Source organism: Odocoileus virginianus, chromosome 5 (assembly GCF_023699985.2).
Source record: "Odocoileus virginianus isolate 20LAN1187 ecotype Illinois chromosome 5, Ovbor_1.2, whole genome shotgun sequence".
Classification (NCBI taxonomy): Eukaryota; Metazoa; Chordata; class Mammalia; order Artiodactyla; family Cervidae; genus Odocoileus; species Odocoileus virginianus.
In genome coordinates this window covers 34,110,169-34,135,333 of record NC_069678.1, presented here as the reverse complement: position 1 = coordinate 34,135,333, position 25,165 = coordinate 34,110,169, and the positions used below count along the sequence as shown (strand labels likewise).

At 37.9% G+C, this 25,165-nt stretch overlaps 1 protein-coding gene across 2 annotated transcripts in view; it reads right to left on the bottom strand.

Moving 5' to 3' along the window:
* The window catches only part of DPYD (dihydropyrimidine dehydrogenase), a 904,243-nt gene that overhangs the window by 364,044 nt on the left and 515,034 nt on the right, over positions 1-25,165 (bottom strand). For both annotated transcript variants that reach the window (XM_070467755.1, XM_070467756.1), the window contains one exon: positions 13,195-13,359. In XM_070467755.1, coding sequence (XP_070323856.1) covers positions 13,195-13,359 — 165 coding nt within the window. The remainder of the gene's footprint in view (positions 1-13,194; positions 13,360-25,165) is intronic.

Sequence of the window (25,165 nt, the reverse complement as noted above, 5' to 3'; positions counted from 1 at the left end):
GACTTCCTACATTTGCATTCCTGTCTCCTATGATGAAAAGGATATCTTTTTTGTGTGTTGGTTCCTGAAGGTCTTGTAGGGGTTTATGGAACCACTCAAATTCAGCTTCTTCAGCACTGGTGTTTGGGGCATAGACTTGGATCACTGTGATACTGAACAGTTTGCCTTGGAAACGATCTGAGTTCATTCTGTCATTTTTGAGACTGTACCCAAGTACTGCATTTAGGCCTCTTTTGTTGACTATGAGGGCTACTCTGTTTCTTCTAAGGGATTCTTAGAAGTAGTAGTAGTAGATATAATAGTCATCTGAATTAAATTCTCCCATTCCGGTCCATTTTGGTTCACAGATTCAAAAATGTAAATGTTCACTCTTTCCATCTCCTGTTTAACCACTTCAAAATTAGTTTGATTCATGGACCTAACATTCCAAGCTCCTAAGCAATATTGTTCTTACAGTACTGGACTTCCATCACCCAGTCACATCCACAACTGGGTGTTGTTTTTGCTTCATCTCCATCTCTTCATTCTTTCTGGAGTTATTTCTCCACTGTTCTCCAGTAGCATATTGGGCACCTATTGACCTGGGGAGTTCATCTTTAGTGTATATCTTTTTGCCTTTTCATACTGTTCATGGGGTTCTCAAGGCAAGGATACTGAAGTAGTATGCCATTCCCTTCTCCAGCAGACCAAGTTTTGTCAGAACTCTCCACCATGACCCATCCGTCCTGGGTGGCCCTACACGGCATAGCTCATGGTTTCATTGAGTTAGACAAGGCTATGATCCATGTAATCAGTTTGGTTGGTTTTATATGATTATGGTTTTCAAACTGTCTGCCCTCTGATGGATAAGGATAAGAGGTTTGTGGAAACTTCCTGATGGGAGGGACTGGCTGTGGAGGAATCTAGGTCTTGTTCTGATGGGTGGCTCCATGTTCAGTAAATATTTAATCCAATTTTTTTGATGGGCTGTGTTCCCTCCCTTTGTTCTCTCTCTTCAAAAGAACTTATGCCAGCACTGTTGTATTCAGTGCCACTGACCCCATAGCAGGCCACTGTTGACTCATGTTTCTTCCAGAGACTCCTGGACACTTACTGGCAAGTCTGGCTCAGTCTTCTTGTGGGATCACTGCTCCTTTGTTCTGGGTCTTGGTGTGCACAAGGTTTTGTTTGTGCTCTCCAAGAGTCTGTTTCCCAGTCCTGTGAAAGTCCTATAATCAAATCCCACTGGCCTCCAGATCAAATTCCCTGGGGATTCTCAGTCTCTTTGTCAGATCCGCAGGTTTGGGAAATCTGTTGTGGGTCCTAGAACTTGCGTAAAGTGTGAGAACTTCTTTGGTATAATTGTTCTCCAGTTTGTGGGTTGTCTGGTGGCTCCATGGTAGGTCTTATGGCGACCTCCTCCAAGAAGACTTATGCCACACACCTTGCCTCCCAGATCTGCTGCAGCTAGAGCCCCTGTCCCCACGGCAGGCCACTGCATCCACAGGAGATGCTCAAACACTCAAAGGCAGGTCTGGCTCAGTCTCTGTGGGGTCTCTGGGTCCTGGTGCACACAAGCTTTTGTTTGAGCCCTCTGAATGTATCTGGCGGGTATGGAGTTTGATTCTAAATGAGATTTTTTCGCCCCTCCTACTGTCATGTTGGGGCTTCTCCTTTGCCCTTGGACACAGGGTATCTTTTTTTCGTGGGATCCAACATTCTCCCATCGATGGTTGTTCAGCAGTGAATCACAATTTTGGAGTTCTCACAGAAGAAAATGAGCACATGTCCTTCTACTTCACATTCTTAGCAGTTACATTACTTAGACATATTTTTATCCTTTCAGGTCTGGCTTTTAAGGCTTGTTGGGCATACCCAAACAAGTGTTTGGCCTATGGCTAATTGTGATTCATAAGGTTTTTCACTGTGGCTGTTAGGAAGAGTCATAATTTCCAGATATATGTGAAAATTGAATAATAGTCTGTCAAATCCATTCTGAAAGTTCTTTCTGTAGTCTAATTTACTAACAAGCATAAGCTGATCTGTTAAATACTCAAGGGATCTTTTGCAAATCTCCAACGGTCTTTCTGTATGCAACTCTTTACTTTCTGATGCTTTATCTTGTGAATGCTAGTCATCCTTGTTCTCTCTGGACTCTCAGTTCTACTCTTCTGATTTCTGACTGGTTTTTGCTGCCTTCCCTGTAGCCTGGAAGTTTTCTTGGGTAATAGCAGAGTTCATTTCCTTTGCTTTCCATCTCTCAGTGACCACTGTCCTTACTGACTGAAGTTCGACCTCTTAAAAGTTGTGGTTTCATATATAAGTTTTTCGATGCTGCTATTTCAATTGAGAAAGTAAATCCAGTCCCACTACTCCATGTAGGATGCTGCTAAAGTTTTATTTTAAGGAACTTGGAATGCCTTAAGAAAATGCTTGGCTACATAGAGCCAGAAACAAATCATGTAACTATGAGCTATATTATGTTTTCTTATTAATTTCGGCTGCTCTTGTTTTGTGGAATTATAGTTTAATTTTTCTTCACTTCTATGCTGAAACCAAGAAAACAACTGTCATTATTCTAGTTTTATTTTAATCAGAAGCTAAGTTAAATGAATGAATGATACTAAGGCAAAGAAGTACAATGAATGAAACACTGAGGAAAGAATCAGAAGACCTTACATTCTACATAACATAATTAACTCAACTTCAGAATAATCACTAAAAATATATTTATTAACTTAGTATTTAATTTTTAATTGATAATTATTTCTGAAATAATGCCTTTTATATGAACTGTTTATAAATGTTTTGAAAATCAATTGGGAAATATGATTCAAGAGCTATAAAAATGATGTTTCCTTCTATTTGCTAAATCTACCCCTCAGATATTTCATGAAAACAAATTATTATTTTTAGCATAAATAAAAGCTAAATGCATAAAGTTATTCTATGAAGTGTTTCCCAGATGGCTCAGTGGTAAAGAATCTGTCTACCAGTGCAGGAGATATGAGAGATATGGGTTTGATCTGTGGGTTGGGAAGATCCCTTGGAGAAGGAAACAGCAACTCACTCCAATATACTTGCTGGGAGAATCCCAGGGACAAAAGAGTCTGGCCAGTTATAGTCCATGATGTCTCAAAGAGACCCAACTGAGTGATTAAGGACACATTCTCTGCAGTATAAAGTCACAAATACTTGCAATATGTCAAGTCCATTACCTATAATATCTCATTTAATTTTTACAACAAGCTCTGAGAGATGGTATTATCATCATACTGATGAGAATGAGGCTAAGTATCAATAAAACAACAAGTCAGAGGAGCTGCTGGGATTTAAATCCATTCTGATTCTAAACCCTATGCCTTTCATCCCTGGACTCCATATACTCTAGAAAAGTGAAAACAGATACTTATTAAAATAACTGGACTTACATTTAGATCTTTAATCCATTTTGAGTTTATTTTTGTGTATGGTGTTAGAAAGTGTTCTACTTTCATTCTTTTACAGGTGGTTGACCAGTTTTCCCAGCATCACTTGTTAAAGAGGTTGTCTTTTTTCCATTGTATATCCTTACCTCCTTTGTTGAAGATAAGGTGACCATAGGTTCGTGGATTTATCTCTGGGCTCTCTATTCTGTTCCATTGATCTATATTTCTGTCTTTGTGCCAGTACCATACTGTTTTGATGACTGTGGCTTTGTAGTATAGTCTGAAGTCAGGCAGATTGATTCCTCCAGTTCCATTCTTCTTTCTCAGGATTACTTTAGCTATTTGAGGTCTTTTGTATTTCCATACAAATTGTGAAATTATTTGTTCTAGTTCTGTGAAAAATACCGTTGGTAGTTTGATAGGGATTGCATTAAATCTATAGATTGCTTTGGGTAGTATAGCCATTTTGACAATATTGATTCTTCCAATCCATGAACACGGTATATTTCTCCATCTGTTTGTGTCCTCTTTGATTTCTTTCATCAGTGTTTTATAGTTTTCTATGTATAGGTCTTTTGTTTCTTTAGGTAGATATACTCCTAAGTATTTTATTCTTTTTGTTGCAATGGTGAATGGTATTGTTTCCTTAATTTCTCTTTCTGTTTTCTCATTGTTAGTGTATAGGAATGCAGGGGAACATAGGCAAAACACTCTCCGACATAAATCACAGCAGGATCCTCTATGACCCACATCCCAGAATTTTAGAAATAAAAGCAAAAATAAACAAATGGGACCTAATGAAACTTAAAAGCTTTTGCACAACAAAGGAAACTATAAGCAAGGTGAAAAGACAGCCCTCAGATTGGGAGAACATAATAGCAAATGAAGCAACAGACAAAGGATTAATCTCAAAAATATACAAGCAACTCCTCCAGCTCAACTCCAGAAAAATAAATGACCCAATCAAAAAATGGGCCAAAGAACTCAACAGACATTTCTCCAAGGAAGACATACAGATGGCTAACAAACACATGAAAAGATGCTCAACATCACTCATTATCAGAGAAATGCAAATCAAAACCACAATGAGGTACCATTATACGCCAGTCAGGATGGCTGCTATCCAAAAGTCTACAAGCAATAAATGCTGGAGAGGGTGTGGAGAAAAGGGAACCCTCTTACACTGTTGGTGGGAATGCAAATTAGTACAGCCACTATGGAAAACAGTGTGGAGATTTCTTAAAAAGCTGGAAATAGAACTGCCATATGACCCAGCAATCCCACTTCTGGGCATACACACTGAGGAAACCAGATCTGAAAGAGACACGTGCACCCCAATGTTCATCGCAGCACTGTTTATAATAGCCAGGACATGGAAGCAACCCAGATGCCCATCAGCACACGAATGGATGAGGAAGCTGTGGTACATATACACCATGGAATATTACTCAGCCATTAAAAAGAATTCATTTGAATCAGTTCTAATGAGATGGATGAAACTGGAGCCCATTATGCAGAGCGAAGTAAGCCAGAAAGATAAAGACCATTACAGCATACTAACACATATACATGGACTTTAGAAAGATGGTAATGATAACCCTATATGCAAAACAGAAAAAGAGACTCAGATGTATAGAACAGACTTGTGGACTCTGGGAGAAGGCGAGGGTGGGATGTTTCAAGAGAACAGCATTGAAACATGTATATTATCTAGGGTGAAACAGATCACCAGCCCAGGTTGGGTGCATGAGACAAGTGCTCGGGCCTGGTGCACTGGGAAGACCCAGAGGGATCGGGTGGAGAGGGAGGTGGGAGGGGGGACCGGCATGGGGAATACATGTAAATCCATGGCTAATTCATTTCAATGTATGACAAAAACCACTGCAATGATGTAAAGTAATTAGCCTCCAACTAATAAAAATAAATGGAAAAAAAATAGAATAAAAATTAAAAAAAATAAAATAAAAAAATAAAATAAAATAAAATAACTGGACATGGACTGTTTTGCCCCATCCACTTTAATATTTTAAATTTCCATTTTATGATTCATTTTTTAGACTATGATATATTTAAATATGATTTATTATTATTTATATAAACTAAATAGATCTTTTTAAAAAAATAATAATGTCACTAGATAATTGTTTGAGATTTTAGCAAAAAAAGGAGGTTAGGAAATACCTGTCTTCTGGAACTCACAATGTTACAAAATCACTACTTAAGTGATGGTGTGAAAAAGGAAGGGCTTCCTAGAGGATTCACTAGGCTTCCCTTCAATGCCTGATCCAGTACTTTTCTTAAAAAAAAAAAATCAAAACAGTTTTATTTGAAATAAACCAGCATGGGAACATGTAGAAGTTTACAGAAACGTGAACTTAATAAGCTCAAATAATTCTGGTTAGAGCAAATGAATGAATGATATTAAGGGAAAGAAGTACAATGAATAAAACATTGAGGAAGAAATCAGAAGATCTTACATTCTACATAAAGTATAAGTAACTAAAATTCAGAAGAATCACTAAAAATATGAGATTCTTACATCTCTATTGGTGAAACCCTTTTCTTGGGATATGAGGAGAGAAGAGCTAGGGTGCTGTTTGTACTTTATAAGCTCTGAGGTAGGAAAGCAAAAGTAATGATCGTGTACTGATCACTGCTGGCTGATAATTCATTTACTGTAGTTTTATTTGTTACTAAATATTATTTCTCTGACCAGATTGCATGAGTAACACCCCCCCCCCCATTTCTAATTAGTTAGACTTAGTTACACATATGCCAAAGAAAAGAAAGGCCACTTCTGCTGAGTCAGTCTCCGGGACACCCGTAAGAAGACTGTACAGGAATGATGGGGTAATGAATGTCTGCTGAATAAACAGAGAGCGTCCTCCTGTTTGGAAGATAAATAGATCTGACTCTCAACTTCCTATTTCCAAATACAGGACTTAAAAGGAGGCTGGGTAACAAACCAGTCCACACCAAGTTGCTGGTATTGTTTTCTATAGATACACCTCCATCTCTGCAAAGCCAAAAGAGCTAAGCCATAAAATGTTCTTCACTGGAACTAATGACAGAACTTTCTTTGTCAAGTGAAAAGATTTGGGGTTTTAAATTTTTTTTGAGAGTCTGCAGTTGAGAAAGCTCAATCTATCTGGACCATATCAGCAAGGGAGGATTGTAACACATATGTTTTTTAATTCCTCAGGTTCTTTATAGTCAAATGGAACCTGCTTCATGGTATAATGGGAGGATTTCCAGTTTCAATGCGTTAACTTACTAACTGTGATCTGGACAGTTAAAGCAATATCTCTAATGTCAGCTTCCTCATATGTAAAATGGGGAAAATCTTTGTTTCACAGATACATAAAACCCTTAGTACAGTTCCTGGAACAAATAAACAGCTCCCAGTAAATAGTTCTGGTTTAGGAGTTTATAAATATTTAATGATATATGCAAAGTTCATGAGTGATATTGATTATATATGTAGTAAAATCAACTGATGAACTTTATAAAGATATAAACACACACAAATATGTATCTATACACATGCTTACATATACATACATGTAGATATATATTCATTTTATCCATGCCAGAATTACTGAAATGATTCATCTAGTATAGGGCCTAACTCTCCCAAAGATTCTTTTTTTAAAAAAACAAACACTGAATCATTTTTATACCATCTCCTTCATACAGATTTAGTTACTTTTCAACATGGATCATCTGCAAACCACAGAAATATTTTCAAAATTAACAAGTTAATGTTTTACAAAATCCATCCGAAAAAGACACAAACTTTGACATGGTGTTGAAACCTTGAGTCTTTGGTCCTAGAGACGGTCATAAAGAGTAAATAAAGTAAGTCTGAGAGAGAGAAACAATATTGTATATTAATGCTAAGGCTAGTCTTAAAGACTGAACTTATGACTTAAGATGATAAAATGATGTGACCATTTTATTAATATATAGATATAATTTCCTAGAAGTCCAACAGATTAGGTGTGTGCTAGGAGCCAGAAAAACACCTGACTTAGTAAGTCCTCCTTTGTTGGGAGGCAGACACTGATAAACAGTACAAATGTCGACAGACCACCGGATCAGTGTCATGAGGATTGAAAAACTTTTGACCACACCAGAGGACCTGGCCAAACCCCAGAGGAAATAGGAAGGGTTCTCTTAACCTGGGGTCTGAGAAGGGGAGGCAGAGAGCTTGAAAGTGAGGGAGGCAAGGGGAACTGCATACCCATTAAACACCTGACATGATCTATCAACAGAGGGGGTAGAGCTTCAACCCTTCATTCTTCCTAGACACTTGGAAGGGGCTCTGGATGTAGGGACAGGCTGATTTCTATGGCTCAGTGGTGGGAGGCTCTCCAAAACTCTCTCTGCAACACCAGGCCAGAGGGTCTTCTGTTTGAAACCTATAGAATTTTTCTGAGTTGAGGCTGAACATTGTCTAGGGGGGCAGCAAGCGTCCCTTCTAACAACTTGCTAACAAGTGGTCTGAAACAAGGCAGTGTGGTGGGGCTTTACTTTTAAGTCTGTAATGCTAATATTTATTCGGTGACTTTCTTTTTCCTATGAGGCTGGACTTAATTTCTGGGTGAAGTCAAGTTCACCGACAATGAAAGTGGTAACTGAGTAGGATGCCTGATCTTGGTCACATCATTTCAGTCAAGCTAAAGACTTGGTGCTGAACTTTTATTTCTTTTCTTTAATTTAATATCTGGAGTATTTTTAATATTGAGAATTTTTATCGCTGTCTTTCCCCTTTGATAGTATCTTGTTGCCTGGATGCCTAAAGAATTCTATCTTTCCTTACAAGTATGTCAGCTTAACTAGGACATATCTCAGATTCATGTTCTGGTTATAAATTTCCTAGAACATACTGTGCCTTTTAACTTTTTTTTTAATTGGAGGATAATTGCTTTACAATATTGTGTTGATTTCTGCTGTACAACACCACAAATCAGCCATAATTATATATGTGTGTGTGTGTGTGTGTGTGTGTGTGTGTGTACACTCCTACTCCCGCCTATGCCCCCAACCCAACCCCCTGCTCCCTATGTGACAAAGCAGCTTTCCACCAGCTATCTATTTTACACTTGATAGTATATATATATGGGTTTCCCTAGTGGCTCAGATGGTAAAGAATCTGCCTGGAATGTGGGAGACCTGGGTTTGATTCCTGGGTTGGGAAGATCTCCTGGAGAAAGGCATGGCAACTCACTCCAGAATTCTTGCCTGGAGAATCCCCGTGGACAGAGGAGCCTAGCTGGCTAGAGTCCAAGGGGTCGCAAAGAGTTGGACATGACTGAGCGACTAAGCACAGCACAGCACAGTGTATATGTTTGAGTGCTACTTTCTAAGTTCATCCTTCCCTCTCCTTTCCCCACTGTGTCCACAAGTCCATTCTCTGAGTTTACATTTCCATTTCTTCCCTGCAAATAGGTTCATCACCGCTAATTTTCTAGTTTCCATAAATATGCATTAATATGCAATATTTCTTTTTCTCTTTTTGACTGACTTCACCCTGCAAAACAGGCTCAAGATTCATCCACCTCACTACAACTGACTCAAACTCATTCTTTTTTAGGGCTGAGTAATATTCCACTGTATATATGTACTATATTGTCTTTATCCATTCATCTGTAGATGGACACTAAGGTTGCTTCCATGTCCTAGTTGTTGTAAACAGTGCTGCAATGAACACTGTCTCCTGGAGATCCTAATAGGCAACTAGAATTAGGAAATGCAAGACATAAATTCTTAATCTGAAGTCCTTAGAACTCTTGATAGAAAACAGTAAATTCATGAACTTCGATGGAAAAAAACTTAGATCTTTATTTTCCCTAGACTTGCATTCAAATGTATCATTTGCTCTATCATGAGGCAACAAACCAGTGTAACACTATCAATACCTCTGACTTTGCACCAAAGGAAACTACATAAAATCATGTCAAGTTGTAGAGTTGCTACAGAAAGCACAAGGTGTCACTTGAAGTCACCATTACATCAACATTGCAGTATTAGATTTGCCATTAGATTGTATTTTTAGTCTCTTACTAAAGAGTAATATATATTACTAATATTTTTAAAAATAATTCAAGAATTTTATTTTAATTTAATGGTAATATTTTATTACCTTGTGAATTTTGTTTTATGCACTCAAAAATTGTATTCTGAAACTGGCTTTTAGGTTTCACCAGGGTGCCCACAGAGGTCATGGCACCCACACAAAGTTAAGAACTCTGTATTTAAAGGCTACTAATCAGGAATGCATCTTCAGAATGCTAATGAAGAGCAACTTCTTTAGAGGCATTTTGAACATGTGTGCAGTGCTGCTCTTTCAGTAATAAACTGAGAAAGGGCTTCAGTAGAAATGACACATCTTATAATAGAAGTATATCACATACCATTGTTCTTCCTTTATTAATTTCTCTAACAAAGCCATCATTCCCTTTTCTACCTTCACCAGCTGATTCACTGATAAATCCTTACCTTTTGCCTAACTCTCACTCTAACTGCCACAAATGATAGAAAATATCAGTCTTTGCTTCCTAATTCAGTGCCTTCAGACAAAATGCACCAGGTATTTGTTGGTAAAATTTTTTGCAAGCCTAAAATATATGATTTCTAAGGTTGTTGTAGTGAGAATGAAAGGATTCATTTAAAATTGATTTCTGTAAGCTTTAATTATACATTTCATAATAAGCATTGCAAGAGTCTCAGCTTAGGGGGGAAAAAAAACCTCTTAGTAACAGATTGATTGATACAATTCTCAGTGTGCCAAATTTAACTCACAGATAAATAAAAGGAAACCTTGAAAGCCAAGAAGAAATCTAGTATAAGTGTGTTTGTATGTGCGGGGTGGGGGGGGGGGTGGTATATGTGGGTGTGGGTGTTCATTTGCTCAGTCGTATCTGACTCTTTGTGACCTCATGGACTATAGCCCATCAGGCTCCCCTGTCCATGGAATTTTCCAGGAGAGAATACTGGAGTGGGTTGCCATTTCCTACTACAGGGGATCTTTCTGACCCAGGGATCAAACCCATGTCTCTTGTGTTTCCTGCATTGGCAGGTGGATTCTTTACCACTATGCCATCAAGGAAGCCCACATAAGTGTAGGCTTTGGTATAATTCTGTGACAGTTAAGAAACAAGCCCCCTTACAAGATATTTCATCTTAATATTCAGGATGTTCTTCCAGCTGTCTCTAGTCCATGGTCAACTGGTGCCTACTGTCTCTGGAAATAGAGATACTGGTTATGGGTGTTAGCTGACCTGTAAGCCCCCCAACACAATTTCTTTTTCAAAAAAGTTAGCCCTTGATTAGAAGCTGCCACAGTGGGTTGAATTATCCAATCCCTATCATTAAAGGTGGCAGGCACACACTTGAGAATGATGTGGGAAAACTCCAGTGAGAGTGATAATTAAACTTGGAGAATGAAGGGTCACCTTCTTGCATTCAGCTCATTGGGTTTGGCATCAGAGTAATTCTAAACCAGTGGGGGATATTCTGCTCTCAGCATGGCAATACCTAGGTGCACACACATTATTTCTATGGGTTCAAATGGGAATGCCATTTTAATTGTATTTAAAATGTTAACTTTGATATGGGGAGTAAAAATGTTAGAAATTAGTTCTAAGAATACAGAAAAATAATAATGAGTGAAATCTAAATGGTGAAAGAATTAGAAACAAGAAAAGCATGTATTGTTTTCTCAGAAGAAGAAGCATTATAGGAGAAGGAAATTGTTTCCAGGGAAATTGAAAAGAACATTTAAATGTGTTCAAGTCTTTCTATTTGACTGTAGAATCACAAAGCAAGGGTTTTGTCTTAACTTTCTTATCTACTTACTGTCATTTCTTAGAGGCCATTATTATAACATCTTATTCCTGCTCAAGAGAGGGTAGAAAGTATCAGGTGAGCTTTAAGACAAGTTATTAATAGGAGTTATTTTCCAGAAAAAGGGTTTGTTTTTTTTTTCCAAATACATTGGCTCATCTAAATATTATTGAAGGAATATTTCCTACTATTCTTATTTTGCATTAAATAAGTAACACTGAGCTTTTAAGAGGACCTGGAATGATATTGCAATATAAGCAGGTATATTATTGAACACTATTACTAGAAAGGGCATGGATGCTAAAATCAAATTTTAATTTCAAATTTTGGCATCACCACATAACAGCTGTGAGCCTTAAGTATGCTACCTAATGCCACCTGCCTCATCTGTTTCCTCATCTGTGAAATGGGGGAAATAGTACTACCTATCTTATAAAGCTATTAGAAAATTAAATGAGTATTAAAATATATAAAGCATTTATAACCATATCTAGTACAGAGTGAATATTACATAAGTGCTCATTCTTACATAGGGTCACAGGGTTACAAAGAGTAAAACACGACTGAACCAACTAAGCATGCACACACACTTACTTATTAGCTTTATTATTTTATTTCATAAAACTGTAGACTATGTTTAAAAATATATTAATAATTATTTTTATGGTTGACAACTTTTGTCCTTGGCATTATGAGAAAAGTTTCCCAAAACATGTGGATTCTTTAAAATATAAAAAGTCCAACAAAATTGTTATTAGAGTTGATGTATAATGCTCAAACTGATAATTGCAACATCAAGCTCCAAAAGTGAAAAATTCTTAATAAGCAGAAGCTATTGATTTCAGATGGCCTTTATATAGTTTCTTTCACATCTGAAGGGTTGAACTGAGGAGGATAAATTGTATCTTATGTGATTATATTTTGTTTTAAGATAAGAGAGAATTTGGAAACAGAGCTTTCTAAAACAGAAAAATAAACCTGATGAGCTATAGGCAATTGTGTGATAGCTGAAGTCCCTTTGTAAAATTTTTTGATTTATCAGTTTGTGGGCAAACATCCACATATTTCATTGGATTTTAAATTATTTATTATTATTATTGGAATATTTGAAGTGTTCTCATTTATCTCTAAAAGATCATCGCAGAAAAATCTTTTCTACAATGTAAACATTGCCCCAAACCTCAACATCAATTCACCACCAGCTCATTGAGAGAGAGAGAAAGAGAGAAAAATGTGTGTGTGTGGGTGCACGTGTGTGCACAGTGAAAGGGGCTAGGGGACAAGGAGGAGAATGAATGAACGACATTAAGGACAATCCTAACCAATACTGAAGAGAAAAATACTGTGGACTAAAAAAAAAAACACAGGCAATCTATAAAAATCCACAAAGAAACAAAATACTATCTGTAAGCCTGATTTTACTGCAATATTTGTATACAGTACTTTAGAAGGAAAAAAAGGTTTTATAAAAGCTAGCTTGCTCATTCAGAATAAAGGTGTTAAAACATTTGGTAAGTTATTTCCCACTGAAAAATATAAACTACATAAGAAATTCTGCATCTGCTTCAGCTTTATATTTAAAATGATTTACAGTCTGCAATTTCTTCCTAAGGTCATCACCTTCATAAATACTAGCCACATACAGTGAAAACCAACTCAATAAAATGAGTATTTCATTTCTCTTCCTCCTGCTTATATAGATACTTCTTCCATCTACATGGCACCCATTTATAACAAAGACTTACATTGTGTGGATTTTTATGAGTTCTTTAGCATTTCTTTCTTTTTTATCTTTCTATGCATCAGCAAAGCAACTGGCAGATTCTTTAATAAAATATATTATACACATTAATATTTATAAGCCTATGAATTGGATGTTTAAATAAACATTCACCAACTTATGCCAATTCTTTTGTTTTAGGCGTTAAATCACACTTACATTGTCTGGAAAGTCGGCTTTTAGTTCAGTGACACTTTGACACCAATATGCGGCCGTTTTTTCACTGATGAGCTCAATATTCAGGAAAGAGCTTTGTCCAGGGCCATACATGGGGCCAGAGGTGGTCCCCCGGATGATTCTGGGTGAAACATTTGTCACTATATCCTGTTGAAAGAGTAAAGATATTGAGTCTCCTTTCTACAAAGAAAAACTGTTATCTTCATTCTATGCTCATTTCCATATGACAGCATTCTACCAAGTCCTGTCTCACATTTTTAATATATTTTAAATTACAGCTGAACATAAACTACTTAATGAAAAAGTAAAAATATAATATTTGTTAGCTTTATTTAAATTACTTCCTATAATTGTAAGGTTAGGACAGTGGAAAAAAGACATAAATTCATTTCCACTGGTTTGTGGCTTATACATTTTAATTTGTTTGCAATTAAATAATAAATAAAAACACATCAAGTAAAATGTCAAAATATTATTTCAGTCTATTTAATCTAAGTATCATCAGTGAGCTTTTAACTCAAATAAGAGTTAATGTTTGCAAAGAAAATTTTTTTTTCTAAAAAGTAATTTCAATATAAATCAGCTAGAGTATATATTAGCACCACTGACTCATCAAACTTTAAAACACATTCTAACAAACTAGGTTGACTTACCTATATTATTCTAACTATAAATTTACATTCTCAATAAGTACTAATTTTTCCAGAAACTGAAATGAGGCTATCCTGATAACTATAAACAGTAAACAGTCAAATTAACTTGCTTGTTAAGTGTAATTAACAATCCATAACTGCTTCTAAAGCTGTATTAACAAAGAAGAGGAACATTCTTACATTACTAAAAACTAAAATGAAACAAAGAAGAAAAATGTTTCTTTAGCCAACTTCCAATTAAAATTAATTTTGAGTAAAGGTCATTTAGTTAAGGATTTATCAGAATTAGTCATTTAAGTACCCCTCCTCACCATCTTGTCACTTTTAGTGAGATAACATGAACCCCCATTAGTATATAGCAATTAAGGTCAATTTACATATTTTAATTAAGAACCACCCCATATAAAACAATTAGCGTAATAGGCATACTAACTGGATTTCATAACATTTGGACGTTTTTCCAACTAGATAGACAGGAAACCTTAATTAGCATTAATTAGTGCTGATCTGCATATGTTTGATAAGGCATACCCTTGCCACAAAAGATTATTTATTCCTGAATCTGCCAAATGCTACAGTTGCAGAGGATAAAAGGACTTTTCTACACATTGCATGTTAATTTCTGGCAATTTACATTCACTTTTACATTCGAATTAGTATATTATAAAATAAATGGTATAAATGTTACAATAAGCCGCCTTAAATATGTACGTTTTTACTTATAGGAATCCTGCCAGTTAATGTTTTACTAATTAAGCTATTTCACTTCTATTGTAATTGTAGGAACGTCACCAGCCTTACTTTGATTTGCTATTGTGAAACCATGTTACACAATCTTAACGGGTAAAATGACATGTAGAGTCACTCCAGGAAGCTCATGCCTAGTGAGTCCAATTTCTTTCTTGGCAAATGCTTAAATGTGTGGAATGTATCTCTGCAGGTAGCTTCTGTGCAGCTCATCCAAGTAGGGACTCTCAGGCTGTCATAGTCTGAGAGGACAATTCTAGAAATGTTTCATTCAAATCAGGTTGATTTTCTCTCATATTTCAATTTTCAAGAGCCATAATCTTAAGCTTTGAGCTCCTCCTTTCCTCTGCATTTTTCGTCACCTTGATAAGGCCAATCTAGGTCACAGGCTGTGCTCAGCACAGGAGAATTTGACCAAGGAGGCAAATATATTCAGGACAAGAGTTCAGTTCATCAAGTCACATGCCCTAGCACTGGGTAGTTCCACAAACGAAAGGCCGCAAGTTTTAAATGACTGTCTTATCATATATTGGTCTGTGTTAAGGAGGAAAAAACTTTCTTCTATGCTTCTAGATTTTTCAGACTAGTCTAAGAATTAAACTGTCATGAGATAGACTAACAGGAGAAAATGAAATTCACTTCATATGTACAGGAATTTCACATATGTGAGAGCATCAGAGCTGCCACATGCATGAGACGTTCAGAGACAGAAAAGTTAAATGAAATGTACATGCCACTCAGAGTTAAGGAAAGGAGTGGGGGTACGGGGCCTCCAAGAACAGAAGGGTCATTATAGGTCAATAAGAAGAGTAAACATTTGGTAAGTAGATGCTTGCCTTGTTGTATAGATGGGGTCACTTTAGGTAAGTAACTCTGGGAAAAATTCCCAATTTAAATTATTCTTTATAGTTAAGGGAGAGCAATGGTTTCTCTTGAAGCTGTAGGATCTTGACTTCTTTTAGCTCAAAAAAACCTTCATGCACAAGTAACACACTTTGGGGAGGTTAATTCTGAACCCCTGCATCTGGAAGTGGCACTTTCTGCTTATCCACAAAACTGACTCATGTGTTAGACTCGCTGCTCCTGCCCATTCTCTAGGACTTAGCTTAGACGTCAGTCTATTTAGGAATCCTTTCTGATCTCTCCAACACTATCAGGTCTTAATCTGATCTTATTCACACCATCATCACAATACATAACTTTCCAAATTGATACTCTTTACTCTATCTATATTTTTATTGTCTATATTCTTGTCAGTACATTCCAGTAGAGTGTAAATTTTGAAAGGAAGGAACTATATCCTGATTACTATTACATAATCAGCTTCTAGCCTAGCTTTTAATGTGTTCAAATATTTTTTTCACTAACAGTACAGCTGATTTATAATGTTGTGTTAGCTTCATGTGTAGAGCAAAATGATTCTTTTCGTGTGTGTGTGCGTGTGCGTGGGCGCCCTTCCCAGGTGGCGCAATGGTAAAGAATCCTCCTTCCAATCCAGAAGTCACAGGAAACATTAGTTTTATCCCTGAGTCATCAAGATCCCCTCAAGTAGGAAAAGGCAACCTACTCTAGTATTATTGCTTGGAAAATTCGGTGGACAACAGAGCCTGTCATGGTCCATGGGGTTGCAAAGAGTTGGACACAACTGAACATGCATGCACAGTGTGTGTATTTTTTTCAGATTTTTTTCCATTATAGGTTATTATAAGGTAGTTGCTAATGCAGTAGATCCTTGTTTCAAATAATGTTTTAAGAAGGAACCTAGACAAAAACCCTAAGCACAAGAATAGGTCTTGTCCTGAGGCATGAGAACTATAAGGTATTCACTGTTGGCCTTATTCTTTTGGTGAACAAATGGGCCTGGACTTAACATTCAGAAACTCATTCATTTGTGGCTTAAATAGGAAAATTCCCTGAAGGAGGAATGGCAATCCACTCTAGCATTCTTGCGTGGAGAATCCCATAGACAAAAGAGCCTGGCGGGCTACAGTCCATAGTGTCGCAGAGTCAGACACTACTGGAGCGACTTAGCATGCACAGACACGCACTAGTCCATTTACTTGCTTACCCTGATCCCTCAGAGACACTTTCTCTGACAACAGTCCCCTCCCCGACACAATGGATGGCTATATCCTGATACCTGCAGGCAGTCGTGTAGTTTGCCCAATACTCCACTTCTTTCTGCCCATCCTAGCCTACCGCAGAGCTTCGATGACACAGAGCATAACTGAACTTGATCACTCTGTAACTTCTAAGACCTTCTTGACCATTGACCCTAAATTGCTGGATTTATCAGTTCTCTAAGATCCAAACAGAATAACCTCATTCATATATATAAACTAACTCAACGCTTTTCCAGTTCAACTGGATAAGAATTCCTAAGAGATTTCTTTGGGTAAAGATCCTGATAAGAAGATGATTTCTTCCTATCAAGACCTAAACCAACTATAGTTGCCTCTTGTATTTATTTGTGCCTAGGCTGTGCTCACATCTTAACAGACTGTGCAGAGATTTTTTATATAGTAAAATAAAAAGACATGAATATAAGAATAACAGCTGTACTGAGAAAGGAAAAACTCAACAGTCCAGAAATTTTAACCCATATGCTATTTTACAGGATTCCTTCTAATGACAATTTGGTCAGGAACTCAAAACAGCCAAAAGGGTCAATCAGCTGTGATATTTAATCAAAGGACAGTTAAGCAAATGCTTCTTTCTTTAAACGTCCTGCTTCAGTGATACCTTAAAACCTCAAATTCTTCCACTAGAGATTTTGTGTACTATGGGTCGAATTTACTGTTAATGTTGGAATCATTTCATTTTCCTCTTCTATAAACCAACGTTAAACTGTAATATACCATTTGAGGATTATCAATGATTTCCTTAACCAAGAATCAACAGGAAGTACAAGGCAAATCAAAGGGAAATTTTGTCTACTTTATGACATGCATTGTTTATTCCTTTATGTTGATTTATGACTTAGCAGCTTTCCCAGGTGGTGCTAGTAGCAAAGAACTCATCTGCCAATGCAGGAGAAGTAAAAGACGTGGGTTCAATGCCTGGGCTGGGAAAATTTCCCTGGAGGAGGGCATGGCAACCCACTCCAATATTCTTGCCTGGAGAATGCTATGGACAGAGGAGCCCAGCTGGCTACAGTCCATAGGGTTGAAAAGAGTCAGACATGACTGGAGCGAGTCAGCACACACATAAGTATGACTTATTGACTGAACAATGTGAGCTCCTCGAAACGGATCCATTTTCTCTTTCCTTAATTCAAGCACTACTGCTGCTGCTGATGCTGCTAAGTCGCTTCAGTCATGTCCAACTCTGTGCGACCCCACAGACGGCAGCCCACCAGGCTTCCCCATCCCTGGGATTCTCCAGGCAAGAACACTGGAGTGGGTTGCCATTTCCTTCTCCAATGCATGAAAGTGAAAAGTGAAAGTGAAGTCGCTCAGTCATGTCTGACTCTTAGTGACCCATGGACTGCAGCCCACCAGGCTCCTCCCTCCATGGGATTTTCCAGGCAAGAGTACTGGAGTGGGACTCAAGCACAAAAGATACTAAATAACTTCCCCAATTACAGGCACCTATTGTGTAGAACTCAACTATCCATGAGGCAATTGTTACCATCACAGCAATTTAAAAATTCAGCATATGAATATTTCAAATTCAACTAAAGTGCCAAAATTCCAATATGGTCACACAGTGATAAATCAGTAACATAAATTTTAGGTTAGATTTTGTTTCCCAAATTCAGTCATATTTGCCACTGCTATGTCAAAAACATTCTCCCCTGACTGGAGATTCAGACTTTTTGAATTAGAGGAAAGATGAATGAAAAATTGGATACAATCAATTACGCTTAGTTATCCAATTAGAGTTAGAGCTTCAATACTTGGGTAATAACTTGCTAAAGCATTTGACCTGGGAATACTGGAATGTATTATTTAATAAGATAACATTTTGCTTTAATATTTAATAGCTAAATCATATTAGCAATGCAAGGGAGTTAACAAAACAAAATAAACATATTCAAAAATAGGTTCAGTTAAATTCAGTCGCTCAGTCGTATCCGACTCTTTACAACTCCATGGCCTGCAACACGCCAGGCCTCCATGCCCATCACCAACTCCCAGAGATTACTCAAACTCATGTCCATTGAGTTGGTCATTCCAGCCAACCATTTCATCCTCTGTCATGCCCTTCTCCTCTCGCCTTCTATCTTTCCCAGCATCAGGATTTGTTCAAACGAGTCAGGTCTTCGCATCAGGTGGCCAAAGTATTGGAGTTTCAGCTGCAGCATCAGTCCTTCCAATGAATATTCAGGACTGATTTCCTTTAGGATGGACTGGTTATATCTCCTTGAAGTCCAAGGAACTCTCAAGAAATTTCTCCAGCACCACAGTTCAAAAGCACCAATTCTTCGGTGCTCAACATTCTTTATAGTCCAACTCTCACATCCATATATGACCACTGGGAAAACCATAGCCTTGACCAGATGGCCCTTTGTTGGCAAAGTAATCTCTCTGCTTTTTAATATGATATCTAGGTTGGTCATAACTTTCTTTCTAAGGAGCAAGTGTATTTTAATTTCATGGCTGAAATCACCATCTGCAGTGATTTTGGAGCCCAAAAAATAAAGTCTGCCACTGTTTCCACTGTTTCTCCATCTATTTGTCATGCAGTGATGGGTCTGGATGCCATGATCTTTGTTTTCTGAATGTTGAGTTTTAAGTCAACTTTTTCACTGTCCTCTTTCACTTTCATCAAGAGGCTCTTTAGTTCTTCAATTTCTGCCATAAAGGTGGAATCATCTGCATATCTGAGGTGATATTTCTCCCAGAATCTTGATTCCAGCTTGTGCGTCATCCAGCCCAGCGTTTCTCATGATGTACTCTCCATATAAATTAAATAAGCAGGGTGGCAATATACAGCCTTGACGTACTCCTTTACCTATTTGTAACCAGTCTGTTGTTCCATGTCCAGTTCGAACTGTTGCTTCCTGACCTGCACACAGATTTCTCAAGAGGCAGGTCAGGTGGTCTGGTATGTCCATCTCTTTCAGAATTTTCCACAATTTATTGTGATCCATACAGTCAAAGGCTTTGGCATAGTCAATAAAGCAGAAATAGATGTTTTTCTGGAACTCTCTTGCTGTTTTGATGACCTAGTGGATGTTGGCAATTGGATCTCTGGTTCCTCTGCCTTTTCTAAATCCAGCTTGAACATCTGGAAGTTCACGGTTCCCATACTATTGAAGCCTGGCTTGGAGAATTTTGAACATTAATTTGCTAGCATGTGAGATGAGTGCAATTGTGCAGTCGTTTGAGCATTCTTTGGCATTGCCGTTCTGAGGGAGTGGAATGAAAACTGACCTTTTACAGTCCTGTGGCCACTGCTGAGTTTTCCAAATTTGCTGGCATATTGAATGCAGCACTTTCACAGCATCATCTTTTAGGATTTGAAAGAGCTCAACTGGAATTCCATCACTCCCACTAGTTTTTGTTCATAGTGATGCTTCCTAGGTCCACTTGATTTCACATTCCAGGATGTCTGGCTCTAGGTGAGTGATCACACACCATTGTAATTATCTGGGTCATGAAGATCTTTTTTGTATAGTTCTTCTGTGTATTCTTGCCACCTCTTCTTAATATCTTCTGCTTCTATTAGGTCTATACCATTTCTGTCCTTTATTGAGCCCATCTTTGCGTGAAATGCTCCCTTGGTATCTCTAATTTTCTTGAAGAGATCTCTAGTCTTTCCCATTCTATTGTCTTCCTCTATTTCTTTGCACTGATCACTGAGGAAGGCTTTCTTCTCTCTCCTTCCTATTCGTTGGAACTCTGCATTCAAATGGGTATATCTATCCTTTTCTCCTTTGCTTTTTTCACTTCTCTACTTTTCACAGCTATTTGTAAGGCCTCCTCAGACAGCATTTTCCTTTTCTGCATTTCCTGTTCTTGGGGATGGTGTTGCTCCCTGTCTCCTGTACAATGTCACAAACCTCCGTCCACAGTTCATCAGGCACTCTGTCTATCAGATCTAGTTCCTTAAATGTGTTTCTTACTTCCACTGTATAATCATTATGGATTTGTTTTAGGTCATACCTGAATGATCTAGTGATTTTCCCTACTTTCTTCAATGTAAGTCTGAATTTGGCAATAAGGAGTTCATGATCTGAGCCACAGTCACCTCCCGGTCTTGTTTTGCTGACTGTATAGAGTGTCTCCATCTTTGGCTAATATAATCAATCTGATTTCGGTGTTGATCATCTGGTGATGTCCATGTGTAGAGTCTTGTGTTGTTGGAAGAGGGTGTTTGCTATGACCAGTTGTTCTCTTGGCAGAACTCTATAAGCTTTTTCCCTGCTTCATTCCGTACTCCAAGGCCAAATTTGCCTGTTAGTCCAGGTAGCTCTTGACTTCCTACTTTTGCATTCCAGTCCCTTACAATAAAAAGGACATCTTTTTTTGGGTGTTAGTTCTAGAATGTCTTGCAGTTCTTCATAGAACTGTTCAACTTCAGCTTCTTCAGCATTACTGGTCAGGGCATAGACTTGGATTACCATGATATTGAATGGTTTGCCTTGGAAACGAACAGCGATTCTGTCATTTTTGAGATTGTACCCAAGTACTGCATTTTTGAGACTGTACCCAAGTACTGCATTTTGGACTCTTTTGTTGACTGTGGTGGCTACTCCATTTCTTCTAAGGGATTCCTGCCCACAATTGTAGATAGAATGGTCATCTGAGTTAAATTCACCCATTCCAGTCCATTTTAGTTCGTTGATTCCTAAAATGTCTGTTTACTCTTGTCATCTCTTTTTTGACCACTTCCAATTTGCCTTGATTCATGGGCCTGACATTCCAGGTTCGTATGCAGTATTTCTCTTTACAGCACTGGACCCTGCTTCCATCACCAGTCACATCCACAACTGGGTGTTGTTTTTGCTTTGGCTCTGTCTCTTCATTCTTTCTGGAGTTATTTCTTCACTGATCTCCAGTAGCATATTGGGCACCTAATGACCTGGGAAGTTCATCTTTCAGTGTCCTATGTTTTTGCCTTTTCATACTGTTCATGGGGTCCTCAAGGCAAGAATACTGAAGTGGTTTGCCATTCCCTTCTCCAGTGGACTACATTTTGTCAGAACTCTCCACCATGACCCATCTTTCTTGGTAGCCCTACATTCGTGGCTCATAGTTTCAATGAGTTAGACAAGGTTGTGGTCCATGTGATTAGATTGGTTAGTTTCTGTGATTGTGACTTTCAGTGTCTGCCCTCTGATAGAGAAGGATAAGAGGCTTATGAAAACCTCCTGATGGGATAGACTGACTGAGGTCTTGTTCTGGAGCTTCTCCTTTGCCCTTGGACATGGGGTATCTCCTCACAGCTGCTCCAGCACCTACCATCTTACTGGGGTTTCTCTGACCTTGGACGTGGGGTATCTCCTCACAGCTGCTCCAGCACCTACCATCTTACTGGGGTTTCTCTGACCTTGGACGTGGGGTATCTCCACACGGCCGGTCCAGCAAAGCACTTATGACTTGCCTGTTGGCTCAGTCGGTAAAATGTCTGCCTACAACGTGGGAGACCCGGGTTCAATTGCAGGGTTGGGAAGATCCCCTGGAGAAGGAAATGGCAACCTACTCCAGTACTCTTGCCTGGAGAATCTCATGGATGGAGGAGCCCGGTGGGCTACAGTCCATGGGGTCGCAAAGAGTCAGACATGGTTTTAAAAAATTGATATTTATTGATAAGAAAGCATTAGGTGATATCTCTGCTTCATGTGATACTGTAATTATCATTATAAAATGGAGTGCTTATTCAGAGTGATAATAGTGATTTTTCAGTACTAGTAAAGAGATTTAAATAGTAAACAGGGTGATTATATTTGTTTGTTTAAGATGATTTACTTGACCTCTCTTATGCTTAAAAAAATAACTATGCTGTTTCTATGGTTACTGCTGGAGTAACATAGTCACAGTGGACTCAATGAAAAGGAAACTTTTCAGAGATGATTTGGTAAAAACTAGAAAAAGAATTGGTGTCCAAAAATGGTAGATGAAAATGAAAAATAAAATTTGCAGGGTGAACCACAGCTACCATGCTACAACAAATGAATTTTAAAAATATGTTAAAGGAAAAGAGCAAGATATTAAAAAAAATAAAGACTATGATACCTAAAACATGCTTCTGTGATGAAATATAAAAAATAAGTCAGAGAATAACTTAAAACAATAACCACTATTACTTTTTGGAGTAAGTTCAGAAAGAAATTAGGGGGTGGAGAAGCAACAGAGGTTTTCTACAAGTATTCATAATATGTCAATTAAAGATTTATTCCTGAACTGCATAAACACATGGTAGAATAAGAAATCTGGTTAATGTATTTTGTGCTAGCGTAGTGAATATTGTTATAAGCTATTGATAAAATTTTATTGGTTTACCTAGAAACCTGTAACATAAATCTTAGGTATATTTATTCCTTTTTAATTTCCAAGATTCTGCTGTGAATTGGTTGTTTTTTTACCCAAAAAAGTCTTTTATTTGGTTGTAATAGTTAGAATTTCAAAAATGTCATGCATGACAGGAAACAAATGTCCTTTAAAGTATATGACCTTCTATATATAAGTGGGATTTAACTATACATTATTCCATAAAGCATAGACTCACTTTATAGATAAATCTAATGACAAAATATCCTATTACATAATATGATTCCATCATTATAAATCTAGCATACTGCTACCCTGGGAATAGCAAAAAGTAAAATAAAACTCAACAGTGGCCCAGTTTCCAGTGCAACTTCACTATTATGAAAGAACTCTCTAACATTTTATTTTCTACATGAACTTAGTTTATTAATATTTGATTAGTCCCTGAAATAAACTTTATAATGGTCAGAATAATTTCCATTTTGCTTTTTTGGGTGAGTGACATGGATAGGATGAGAATTTGTTCTTAATACATCAATTTCCCATCCTAGTATCTTATACAAAGATAGCACTCAAAAACCTGAGATAGTGACATTTACCCATTTGTCACCAGGAACTTTAAATCTGTCTATCCACATGGTTAAACACAGTAAACAAGATCAAGACCATTATCCTAAATACACAAAACAATTTATCAGAGAAACAGTGGTGTTGAAAATGCAGAAACAGTAATAATTTAGATTTTTATAGCACAGATATTTCACATAGATCATTCATTTGATCTTTGCAACTCTATCACCATGCAGTTAATGCTACAGTCAGGGCTTAGAGAAATTAAAGTGACTTGCCCACTGTTGCACAGTTCTAGTGAGCATTAGAAATGAGACTAGAATCTAGCTGTATTTATGTTACATGAGGAATAAAATTATTAATGATTTAATGTTTATGTATATGATAATAATTAGGACTGACTTTAGTTGCAAGAAATATAAATTGACTTAAGCAACTTATATTTTAAAAGTGGGATGTGGCATGTGTGCTTTAAAGAAAAGGAATAAATCACATAATGCCAGAAAGGATATTCAGTTAGGAATTGACTCTGTCTCTTATCTGCTTCAATTTGCATATCTATTCATTCTTTTTTTTCCCTACAAAGGTCTTCCCCTGTCTCAGTTCTAATGACAGAACACAAGTCTGTGACAGGTCTCAAGTTATATGTGTAGTCTCTCCCACAAACTGGTATCTCTCAGGTCCACCAACCATGGTGGCAGAGACTCTGATGTGTTTAACTTGGGTCTGAGAGCCCCTGCTTGTATAGTTAACTTTATCCAGTAAGGTGGAGGGCTCCCCAGGTGGTGTGAGTGGTAAAGAACCCACCTACCAATGCAGGAGACAGACTCAGGTTTGATCCCTGGGTCGGGAAGACTCCCTGGATAAGGGTATGGCATCCCACTCCAGTATTCTTGCCTGGAGGATCCCACGGACAGAGGAGCCTGGCAGGCTACAGTACACACAGGCACGAAGAGTCGGACATAACCGAAGTGACTTACACACATAGCACAGTGGAATTAGTTAAGATTCACATAGATGCTCAGAGCCTCCCTTGTAGTTCAATAGGTAAAGAGTCTGCCTGCAGTGTGGGGGACCCAGATTCGATCCCTGGGTGGGGAGGATCCCCTGGAGAAGGAAATGGTGACCACTCCAGTAACCCTGCCTGGAAAATCTAATGGACAGAGGAGCCTGGTGGGCTAGAGTCGATGGGGTCACAAAGAGTCAGGCATGACTAAGCGACTAACACTTACTTCAGTTCAATTCAGTTCACTCGCTCAGTCGTGTCTGACTTTTTGTGACCCCATGGATGCAGCATGCCAGGACTCCCTGTCCATCACCAAACTCCCAGAGTTTACTCAAACTCATGTCCATTGAGTCAGTGACGCCATCCAACCATCTCATCCTCTGTCGTCCCCTTCTCCTCCCACCTTCAATCTTTCCCAGCATCAGGGTCCTTTCACATGAGTCAGCTCTTCGCATCAGGTGGCCAAAGTACTGGAGTTTCAGCTGCAGCATCAGTCCTTCCAATGAACATTCAGGACTGATTTCCTTTAGAATGGACTG